This window comes from Rhea pennata, chromosome 10 (assembly GCF_028389875.1).
Source record: "Rhea pennata isolate bPtePen1 chromosome 10, bPtePen1.pri, whole genome shotgun sequence".
Classification (NCBI taxonomy): domain Eukaryota; kingdom Metazoa; phylum Chordata; class Aves; order Rheiformes; family Rheidae; genus Rhea; species Rhea pennata.
Genome location: NC_084672.1, coordinates 12,278,316 through 12,290,535, shown reverse-complemented (window position 1 = coordinate 12,290,535; position 12,220 = coordinate 12,278,316). Strand labels below are relative to the sequence as shown.

The window sequence follows — 12,220 nt, the reverse complement described above, 5'->3', positions numbered from 1 at the left end:
TAACTATAATTTATGATTATTATATAATCATGCTTTTAAATATAATTTGTAATTATAAATTTAAGATACGCTGAAGCATCAAATTTTCAATCAGTTGCTTGTTAACGGAAGCATACGCCTTCAAAAGAAATCAAGCTTTACACTTAAGTCTTTTGTCGACATCCCTAATTTTGATTTGCAAAATGTTCTGCGGTAGCTCATTACATATTTCAGGCCAACAATTGCAACTCTTTCAAGACCGCTTATATACTGAAGGGATCCTTTGTTTTCTCTATAAAAGCTACTGTAGTCATCAACAGCTGCAAAGACAGAAGATGACACAAGCAGGAACAGACTGGTAAACTTTGTCCTATAGTTATAGTATTGTATGCTTAATCTTAGAAAACTTTTTGTTCATTGTAGCTTAATGTCATTATTTTTTCATTAAATGGGATCTCTGACAGCTTTCCTCTCTCACTAGAGAACACTTGGATATCTATCTTACCTTTTACAGGGTGAGAAAATAGATACGGATGCTACATTTCAGAGGGCTCTAATGAAATCAGCTGTTTTACTGTCTCAAAGCCCGGAAACAAAAAGTCTCATCGCAAAAAAAAAAAAAAAAAAAAAAAAGTTTTGATTTTTTTTTAAAAAAACAAAACCTTCTCAATTTTGGATTTCAAAATTAAATAGCCATTTTAGTAGTAAAACAAGTCACAATTCATCTATTTGAAGACAAACTTTGCAAATATGGAAATCACTGTTACTATAAATAGTCACTCCTAAGTGGCAGATACTTCAGGAATGGTAAATATGCAGTCCAACTGGAAACACCAGCAGCAGGCCATTTAACGCAGCACACAATATAATCCTACTCTATTCAAGTTAAACATAGTAACTTTGATGTAATCCTTCATAGGGTATTGTTTTAAAGTTAGTCCCTGTCTCTTCCCTAAATTCCCATACATAAGTCTTTCTTTTCATAGAAGTACTGTGCTCTGAAAATAACAAAGCTAAGTATAAATTTAAAAGACTAAAATGCTTCTATGAGCACAGAAAATAAGCAAGTAGCACAAACTGGACCCAAGTGGTTTATTTTGAAACTCAAAACTAGAATATTCTAGGAAAATGGTGAAAAAATGAAGGTTAACAGTTATAAAACTTAATTGAAAGACTAAAAGCTACTAACATGATCCTCTTCTTCACCTTATTTAGTTTACAGCACATACCAGTACATACATAAACCTCAAAATTCATACTAGCAATATTTATAACAGTGCTTTGAAGCCTATGCACTAAAGGTATCAAAACAGGCCATTCACATAAGTGGGTTTCCTCATCTCCAGAAACCAGCCAATGCTAAGTAAATCTATGATCAGAAAACTTAAAAGACATTGATACTTAAACACAGTAGAAAATACATTCTGTAGTAAGATAATACAATCCCTTCGCAAAACTACAATTATTCTGTATTTTCAAGATTCAAGAGAAAGTAATGTGCAAGATACAGAACTGAGGAGTTAACTGACCTTCTTAAGTCTCTTTTGAAGATTTTTGCCTTGAGTAAGAAACACTGAAGAAAAACGTATAGGATAAAGCATGTAAGACTGCTAACAAGATCCACTCAGACAGCAAGCATCTTCCATCTACTGTTGGATCATCAAGAATAGCAAAGGCAAGCAGAACAAACAATGGTAGTATTTTTAAGCAATACTAATACCAAATATAGGTCATTGATCGGACCACTGATTTTGCAACTTCAACTAATTTCCCAACTACATTAATGAAACCAGATGTCTCAATCACAGGGCTAAACAAACATACAATACTTAGAGAATCGAGACGCAGCAGCATACCTTCAAGAGGAGAAGTTTCTCTTTAGTTTTCCACCACAACCAGCTTCAACAGAAAAAAATGCCAAAGGTCGTATGATGAATTTTATCTTTTGCGGGAGAATAACCAACACTTACTACCTCTGACAGCCATATGCGTTTTAATGTGAATAGTTTCAGTTCTGACATACAGAAGTAACTTTCCACGCCCACTACGGAAAACACAATAGAACCTATCATGCAGTAATGAGTTCAGAACAACTGTAACTTCTTTTCTTCTATATTAGCTGCCAGAAGATCACTAAGCATACTACAGCAAGGAAAGTCATACCAGAATTTAGTCAATAGAAACTTGAAGGGCAACCCCTACATGTGACACCTTTTTGTCCTTTAGGTTTCCATGGGAGTTCTTGCTGCACAACACCTCATACTGATTTACTGAGACAACAGAAAATTTTGTTCAAATACACACTTATCAAAAGCATTCACAGCTCCCTTTTACCCTTGAAATGCTATACTTTAACATAGTACAATATACCTACTCATTCATACTCTTAATTTCACAGTAATTATTCCTATCAATGGGGACAGTTACCATACTGTGAGTAAGATGGAAAAAGGGGGAGACAAGGATAAGTAGTGTTCTCATATGTTTGCATCCTTTAATATTCATTTATCAGATGTCATGTAATATATGTGCAGAAAGGAGCCCAGACTAAAAGAAGAAGGAAAAAAAAAAGGAATAGCAGCTAAAACCGATGCAATCATACCAAACATTTACACTGATAAAGGAGACTGCATTCAAATCTAATTGCACAAAAAGTTCTAACCCAATACATTGGGGGTTCTTCTAATTGAGATGCTACTGTACAAGGAGAAGACAAAAGCAACAAGAGAGTTGAATCACTTTAGAAACTTATCAGCTATTATTTCTTTGTCTAGAAGCCTCACCAGTGTACCAGGAACCAACAGGACTACGTATGCTGCAAAGAGAGTAAGCAAGAGAGGGTTCCTGCTTCAAAGAGCTTAACTGCACCCCGAGCTGAAATAGTAAAATTACCTAAGATAATCATACTAACTGCTTCAACACCTTACACTGTAAGTAACAAAATGTTTCTTAGCTCTTTCACAAGGTATTTCCAACAAGTGAAAAAGAGACTGCTTCGACAGTGGCATATGTGTAAACTTCTGGTAATGAAGAACTCAAGCAACAGAGAATAAATATTTCACAAGTGTACCACAGTACCAGTTACAGTTCAATGAAAGGAAAACAAGTTATTAAAACAAGAATTAGACTAAACTAATGTAAATTTTACAGTATAAGATCAGCTACTCTACATGAAGGTGTATCAGAAGTCAGACATTAGAATAAACAAGAAAGAGGAAATAAGAACAACGCATGAAAAATGTATTTAAAATCCTTATTTATCAAGCTAAAAAAGCCTACTTAGGGAGCTATATTAGCAGGTATATTGTAATACGCTGTTTACTAACATCCTTAAAACATACGCACAAAATGAAAAGCAAGGTAATTACAGAGAGCACTTTATTACTCAGTATGCATTTTGCTACGCAAGCTCACGTCATTTTATCGACCGACCCCACTCCTAGAACGGCTGGACATGCCACAGCTGAGAATCACAGAGAAGCAGCATGAATTCAGTATATGAATTTTCAACACGCATTTCTCTGAAACAGAAACTTGCAATAACTGGCAGGTTATTATGGAGGGAAACATTAGTTTCAGATACATCTTTCAGAATTAACTGCTGATTGCAAAGGACTTCATTGCACACATAGAGCAAAACCATAAGAACTACTCAAATTTCAACTTAAGCTTCTTATAGTTTGAAGGGTCTTGAAAATAGCTCAAACTGAGTATCCTGCCAACGCCCAGGCAACCATTAGGGAGACCAGCGGCGTGGGGAACAGGTGAACGATCCCACCTCGCTGCCCCGCAGCTCGCCGGCCGAGGCCGTCAGACGCGCCTCACATCAGCCGCGACCGAGCCTGGCGGCGGCGTGACAAGTTCCACGGGCGCCCGCAGGGGCCTCCCGAGGCCGCACGCACATCCCGCGGGGGCCCGGCCACGTCCCGCCACCCGCGCGAACAAAGCGGCGGGGCGCGGCCGCCGCACGGCCCCCCCGCCGGCTCCACGCAGCCTCCAAGGCCAGCGGGGCCGAGGCGGCGCGCGGGGCCCGGGCCGCGGAGCCCGCCACGGCCCCCGCGGAGGCAGGCGCCAGCGCCCCACGGCCGGGGCCGGGGCCGGGGCCGCCGCGCCGCGCCGCGCTCGGCAGGCCCCGCCGCCGCGGGCCGCGCCCTGCCCCCGCCACCCCCCGCGCCGCCGCCTCTCGGCGCGGCCTGACAGCCCGCGGCCCCCCGCGGCCGCGCCGCCGCCGCCGCCGCCCTCACCTACCTTGTCGGCTTTGTCCATGGCTCCGGCGGCGCTGGGCGGCGGCTCTAATAAAGGCGGCGGAGGCTCCGAGCCGCCGCCTCCTCCATGGCGCTGGCGCTCCCCCCCCGCCCCGGGCTGGCGGCGCTCGCGCTCCCGCACACGCCCAGCGCCGCGCTGGCCCCGCGCGCAGCTATCACGGAAACCGAGCGCGGCTACGCCACGGCGGCGGGCGGCGGCGGCGGCGGGGCGGGATCATCTGGGACGGAAGCCGGGCGGGTCCACGCCGCGCGGAACGCCTTCGCCGCCGCGGCGCCGGGGGGCGGGCCGCGGGGGGAGCGCGGCCCTTGCCCGGTGCGCCGGCAGGGTCGCGTTTGGGGCGCCCGAAAGCCAGGGAGGGGGCGGCCGCGTCCTCACGAGCAGCGTCTCCTCGCTCCCGAGCTCAGGCGGTGCAAGAAGTTCCGTATCTGCCCGCGATGGAGCCGTTCGGCAGGATTGGCCCCAAAACCTTACGGAACATCTCGTCTCCCCCTTCCGCGGCTGCAGCTTCCGCGGCGCTTCTGTAGCGGCGAGGGAAGAAGATGCCCAGGGGCTGCGCTGCAGGGGGGCACGCAGGACCCTCGGTCCCCACAGAGGGTGTGCTGGGGGGAGCAGTGGCGGGCAGATGACGTCCTCGAAATTATCTGCGACATTGAAGGAAGAACCTGTGGTTTGTTTAACAGCAGAAATCGGACCACGTTGCCCCGGGTTCCCGGGCGCAGGCCCGCGGCTCTGAAGCAGGCAATGGGGCGGTTTGGGGGAGCCGGGCCGCAGCAGCGAGGAGGCCCCGCGGCCCCCGCTCTGCCCTGCCGCCGCACTACGCGCCTGCGGCCCTGGCCGGGGCACCGCTGGGCCCTTGGCCCTGGCCGGGGCACCGCCGGGCCCTTGGGCCTCGCCGGGGCACCGCCGGGCCCTTGGCCCTGACCGGGGCACCGCCGCGTCTGCGGCCCTGGCCGGGGCACCGCCGGACCCTTGGCCCTGGCCAGGTCACCGCCGCGTCTGCGGCCCTGGCCGGGGCACCGCCGGGCCCTTGGCCCTGGCTGGGGCACCGCCGCGTCTGCGGCCCTGGCCGGGGCACCGCCGGGCCCTTGGCCCTCACTGGGGCACCGCCGCGTCTGCGGCCCTGGCCGGGGCACCGCCGGGTCTGTGGCCCTCACCGGAGCACTGCCGTGCCCGGGGGCCTCGTCGGGGCAGCGTGGAGAGAGGAGCAGCTGCTGGCCCTTTCTACGCTCAGCCTTCTCAGAGCAGAGCACCTCAAATGCCACCAACTTGTTTGTGTATTAACAACATAGCCACTAGTACAAGAGAGAAATTTTGAGAAATTGGTTTCAGCCTAGCCTTTAGGATGGGTCTTTCGTGTACTGTGCTGCCCTGATTTTCACTTGTATTTAATTACAGGCATTGCAAGCAACCCCAGTGAAGTCCGTGAGCCTCTATGCATCTAAGGAGGGCATCAGGAGTTTGAGTCTGTGAGTTGGTGCCACACAGTGACACTCCTACATGTATATTCCATTTGTAATATTCCTACATTTCATTTAGCTAGTATGTCTGGTGTTTGGGGTTTAGTCTACCAAAAAACAAGCATTATTTATTTGCAGCTCTGTCACTAATGTTTATATCAACATTCCTAAACCGTGCCCATGGAAGCTCAAGGAAATCAACTAGTAGTTAAAGAATAAATACCTATGTTAAAAAAAAAAAAAAAAAAAAAAAAAACACAAAGCAAATTCTGGAACAGATTCTTGAGTATTTGCAGGTAAAATACATTTATAAAAGAACCAGGCTTCTGATATAAATGGCATGGTTTAGGAGAAAAGAAAGCAAAACCTGTATCTTCATTTGACATGAAGTTAAAAGGAAAACTACCAAGAACATCTTTACAGAGCTATCTTGCTACAGATTCCTAGACTGAACCTTTGTAATTCCTGAATCTTTCCAGTTTTATGTTCATTATGATATGTAACAATTTGTTCTACTGTATAAACATTTTATATCTTGGATTAATCCATGTAATCCCTGTGTTTTTATTTTCTTAGAGGAGCTCTTCATCATTAAAACTTTATATATAACATATGGTATTTTGAAGGTGGCTATTACATTACATTATTACATTACACAGTAAGATCTCATTTTGCAAACATGATCTGAATATAGAACTTGCTCAGACTATCACTACCTTCTGTGCTATTTCACATTAGCAGGAAAATCAGCAGGCTCACAATATAAGTGTAACTTTTGCCTAGAAGTCTGCAGTATTACTTATGTTCTATGACTTAAGTTTTCTTAGGTTTGCAGCCAAGAAAATCATAGATCTTACTGATCATATGGGAAAAGGAGAAAGGTGAAAGTATAATGGCAATGGAATGTAACTACAGGATTTCTGTTGACTTCATGGAGACCAGAGATGAAGAGAACAGAAGGGCTGCTCCTGTTCCCTGGTTAATACAGAAGCTGCCTCTTAAATGGAGGAGCTGCAGAACTTTGCACCCTTTATACTTGCTTCCCTTTTGCCGCACCTTTCTTGATGAGATTGATAGAAATCACTTTCTGGCGAGTGGTCACACCATCCTGATTTTCAACAAAATATACCGTGTTAGCACAGTAATGGTCTTCAGCAGAACAAACGCAATGTTCATAACTTCAAGAAGCCATTTTAAGGTTATTATATTGTAATAGAGAGCTTAATTGAGGTTATGATGTTACACTCCCAGGGGCTTTCAAACAATGACATTTGTTCTTTCGACACAAAAAGCCGTGAAAGTAAAACCAGGGAGTACACTGGTTATATTAAAAGCTTTCAGTTGATGCAATTAAACTGCATTTCATCAGCCACTGATGAACTTACGAGATATAAATCTATAGATAAATAATTATGAAACATTTAAGTAAGCCACCTGACCTAGATCTCCATGAATCAAGCAATACATGAGTGAAATGTAGTAAGTGAAATGTATTTTAATCCTAATAGTTTAACGTTTCACTTATTTGTGCTAAATTAGGTTGACGTACTTAAAACCTAGCCACTTTTCCTCTCCGAGTAATGTGGGAGAACTTGCCTAACTGGACAGAAAACAGTGAAAAAAACCCCACTGAAACAACAGGCACAATTGTCTTTCTTGTATTAGCAGACCAGAATGTTAGTGTGGAATGCAACTTAATTTGTCCAAATTGGTGCTGACCATGGAATATATATTATGACATTTTCTTAAGATAGTTGCTGTATTTCTTTTTAAAATAATGACTCATTATGGCAAGGCTGTTCATTATAAAATCCTTCTTTTGTTCCCAAGATACATACCAACATAAAGGTCACACTTGAAGGGGCTGTTATGCATCCTTAAACAACAGTAACAAAAAGTTCTAAGATCTAAATTGGGCAGTGACTAAATAGACATCAGATTTACATAAATCTTTACAATATATATAATACAGAAAGTCACGCTGAGTGACCTGAGTGGCGACACGGGTGAAAAGAACAGAACTCAGGTCTCCCATAAAATTTAACTCTGTATTATCACCTAAAAGAAAAACATGCCAAAGTACTCAGAACCAGTTATGTTAGATCCTCTCTCCACAGCTATTACAACTATGCCGTGATACCTGGTTACATCATCATCTTTTTTGTTTGAGTGTTGTGTAAGTGAACTGTTACCAATCTTAAGGAAGCCAGTATTTAAAAAAAAGCAAAACAAAAAACCCCACCCAACCATTCAATACAAACAAACTAGTAATCGCAGTAGCAGCTTTTGAATATTCAGTCCTAAGTGTTCCATTCTAAAATCTAACAGTTTATGAATAATTAATGCTACTTCCTTTTTTTTATTGTCACATAAAGAGAAGTAACTCAAATAGTTAGGAAACAAAAATGGTGCTTGAAACTTGTGGGAGCTGATTGCAATTTTGCTATTAAGTTGTTGAGTTTATTGCTACATCTTCTGGATGGTGGAGACGTCCTTCCTGAAGACAACAGGGGACCCTGACCAAAGGAACAAGGAGATCTGGGGCAACGAAAATTAAAAATTGGAGTCTAAACCAGAATGTATCAGCAGTATGGAAAGGCACTTAGTAATGACTCTGAATTCAGAATTAATCACAGTATTACAGGCAAGTCTAACAGCATGTACCTGGCTCTTCACACTCCCTACTTATGCAGGCTCTATTTACATCCAGCGGATAAAAGTTCTACAAAACGCATAAGGGTGCGATTAAGTGTCTCATTAAGATCAAGGCAGCTCCTCATATTGAAAGTTGAACGCCTGTGTAAGCCAAGTTGCACTAGCATAAAAATACGAAAGAAGTGTTGCTCAATAACACCTCCTCCACTTCAGCAGTATAAGCAGGCTCAAACTGAGCTCCACAGCAGCACAGGCAGATTTGGGGTGTGCTGCAGCAAGAAAGTGGAAGAGGCAGTAGGAATGAAGCTTACTCCAGAGTGACACAATTTTACTAAAATATTCAGTATAATTATAGTTAGGAGAAAAAGACAAATATAGGAAGCAAAGCATATCTTGGCAAATAAATTTTTATATCTGATGTAGGGTGTTACTACTGTAACATTCTGCACAGGCAGCTAGAGGCAAATGCAACAGGGAACTTAATGCAACTGAAGTGGGAAGGTGGTACTAGGTGTGACTGGTCCACAAATCTGAGAATCACGATTCTGATAGCAACCTGTGATTACTACTAGGTAGCAGTCAGAGCAAGCACAGCACTCCCACTGAGAGCAGCTGTAAAGCAGCTTTAGAGCCAACCAGGAGAAATCCTGCCTGGTAACTCTTTGTAATCTGGCCAGGATGGGATTAGCCTTTACTTTTGCTGTAAGGTTTACAGTTATTGCATCTAAAATTTTGTGCTAAATGTGCAATTATTGTCATGCAGATGCATTTTGCAATCCACCTTTCCACTGATTTAGGTGATAATCCTGTCTGTCAACATCTTATATCAACATATATCAACAATAATAGAATAGCAGCTAAACTTTTACTTTTAAAGTGACTATTAACATGTACGTATGGACATATAGTTCTGCAGTTCTGCATATAGTTCATATAGCTTCTGAGGAAGCTGGGGTACTGTCCAGAGTGATGTCATTTTACTGTTAATCCACACGTAAGAGTTCCCGCTCAAGTAAGTTACTTCACTTCCCCTCAAAACTAAATCTGACAACACAATTTTCATATACAGCTATAACATTTTACAGCTGACAATTTCTGAGTAATTACAGGAATCAGTGTTTTATTACCAGACTACACTCCAAATACCCTCATCATATTATTTTATTAGATGGATTTTTAACAGTCTTGCATTTTTTGTTAAATCACTTTCTAAGCCTATTTAAAATGAAAATAAAATCCTCACTACATCATTCTTTCAGATTCAATCCGTTGTAGAAGGACTTTAAGATGAGAAAAGAACGCATTTTCTCCAAAGTATATTTGCTAAGGACAATAATTTCTAACATACACACACACATCCTTTCTGACTTTATTTGCATGAATGAGGTTCAGGTTCAGTTTTAATGCACAAGCTGCCAGCAGCTCAAATGAAGGGGGTATGTGTTTGTGTGCATGTGCATATGTACATACATATATGTGCATGCGCATACACAAAAAAAACTACAGTAACAATTAAAATGTTCTTTTGCAAATAAATAAATTACTGGTATCAGCTAAAATTCCAGTTTGTCTTGTACTAATAGCAGCAAAACAAAATGTGGATTAAAACCTCCAAAAAGTTGTGGAAACTCTGGCTAGGAAAATTAATGACATTTCCAGAAACTTAAAAATTGGAACTGAGACTGGAGAATCTGATGAGGCCGTTTAGCAATTCTTGAACCTGCAGTGCAGTAATACTTGAATAATAATAATAAAGTCACTATCTTTCTTCAACTGCTTATTCAGTTTTCCTGACAAGGTAGAAAGGTCAATTTACCACATCAGAGACAGATCTACCAGGCATTAAGTGGGCTATAGCAACTACTCACAATGTTGCAGCACATGCACTAGCACAATGCTTACAAAGTTGGGTGACAGGTTCAGAATTATGAGAACACCAAAAAGGGGTAGAATCCCTTAGGGATTATACAGATCTCCGTTATGTGCCTACAGCGCAGCTGCTAAGGCACTATATGCATGAGTAGGAAATAAACTATGCCCAAACTGCAGAATAGTTTATTAAAGGTAGACTCATACATTTTCTATGTTAAAACACACATTAGTCCTCACTGTTTTTTCAAACTAATAGTACTTTACCTGTTGGACTAGTCCTTCATGACTAAAAGCTAGAAAAGGGGGACTAACTACGTAGGACAAGATTTACTGCAGTATTCCTATTTCCTTCTTGAAAAATCCAAATGTTCCTCCCCAGCACATACCTGGGATGGGAAAAGCTATCTCAGTTAAAATAAGCAGTCAGAAAGATTTGTTTTTTAAACAATACTAAGTTTATGCTCAGTTCTTTTTTCTTCCTTTTGAGAAGATTAGTCACTCCTTCCCACAGCAAGGACGGCAAGAAATGGCAGAGAAGAGAAACATGCTGAAACCAGCTGCCAGTCTCCTGTCTCCATGGGAAGGTGAATCTTGCAAGAGTGGCTATCCAAATGGGTGCCTCTGGATCTGGAGAAAAGAAGCCCAAGGCCTTCAGAGGAGGCAGCTAGACATCTATACAAGTTAATGTGGAGTATTATATGCAAATTTGATTTTGCTAAGTCCAGTTTCACATCACTAGATTCTAGCAGATTTTTCAAAGTAAAATCTATATTATACATTGTAAAGAAATGTAATAAGAATAGTGTGTTTTATTAAGTGTTACCCACAGATATTTTTGAAGGAAAAAAGAAATGTAAAAAGATCTTTGCCTGTCTTAAAAACTGATTTCAACTTATATTCATATGAATAACTCTTATTTTAAGTGACTACATAAATTAAAAATATCTACTGGTAAAAATATGCATCAGTAAAGGAGAAATGCTCACAGAGATTCAGCATCATGTTATTTATGCAACACATTGTTAACCCTTAGTTAACACAAGGAAAATAATTTCACTTACATTGACAACTACAGAGCAAAATTATTTTCTGTAACGTCACTAACTTTCAAATGAAAGTTAATACCATCCCATTTAAATGTATGCTGTTAATATTTAAATCTTGTCCTAGAACGAACATTCAGTTTATCATGCTATCTTATACATAGGTGATAGACATGTGTGCTACAGGAGGCTTCTTCATGTTTATTTTTTCATTTTGTGGCATTAATTGTTCTACATTACACATTTTTCCTTCTGCTGCAACGACTGTGCATGGCACAGCTTTTTGCACTATTTACATCATACCATTTCCTTTAAATTAGAGGACTTGCACTTATGGAAGAAGTGAACATGCAAAATTTCTTTTACTCTTCTGAGAACCACAAGAGAATCTATCTGTCAAAGAAATGGTCCAAACAAGCTGCCATAGTTGCTGTGGCCAAAAGTACAGCTTTATTTTAAATGATGATCCCAAAATCTTGGGACATGGAAGGAAGTACCTTTTAGCAACTTGAACAGTGGCTCTGAAGGAACTCAAATACTATCAAACGTTTGCAAGGGAACGGATTCTATTGTTACTGCTGTCACTGTACTTAGTCCCCACTCTGTACCCATAGCGCAGAAATGCTTCTGTTGCTTTCAAAACCTGTGTTTCTATTCACACAGAATTCGAGTCAAGAAAAGGACCACAACCTGACCAAATTAATCAAAGAGAGAGTCAAACAATTAGGGTCCACGTTTCTACTCCCAAAGTATTGCCTGACAAACCTGTATTCTTAAAATATAAGAATCAAAACCAAGAGCATATTCCTGGGAAGTGCCAAATACCTACCAGTATCAACTAGATGGACTGGTAAGAGCTTGGTTTCTGGCAAGATAAAATTAGTCAGCATGATGGCTAGATGTCAGGTTTTAATCTAAGTATTTGTGATTACCACTTTAAGAAAAAAA

The 12,220-nt window shown here is 41.9% G+C and overlaps 1 protein-coding gene and 1 long non-coding RNA gene across 3 annotated transcripts in view; one reads left to right on the top strand and one right to left on the bottom strand.

Moving 5' to 3' along the window:
• SECISBP2L (SECIS binding protein 2 like) overlaps nucleotides 1-4,406 on the bottom strand; it is a 32,381-nt gene extending 27,975 nt beyond the window's left edge. For both annotated transcript variants that reach the window (XM_062583606.1, XM_062583608.1), the window contains exon 1: nucleotides 4,228-4,406. In XM_062583606.1, the coding sequence (XP_062439590.1) occupies nucleotides 4,228-4,245 (18 nt within the window). In that variant the 5' untranslated portion in view covers nucleotides 4,246-4,406. The remainder of the gene's footprint in view (nucleotides 1-4,227) is intronic.
• A 122-nt stretch (nucleotides 4,407-4,528) lies between these two features.
• On the top strand, nucleotides 4,529-11,301 carry LOC134144934 (uncharacterized). Its single transcript, XR_009959522.1, has 3 exons — nucleotides 4,529-4,912; nucleotides 5,641-5,711; nucleotides 10,720-11,301. It is a non-coding gene; the product is annotated as an uncharacterized LOC134144934 (long non-coding RNA).
• Nucleotides 11,302-12,220: the final 919 nt, after the last annotated feature.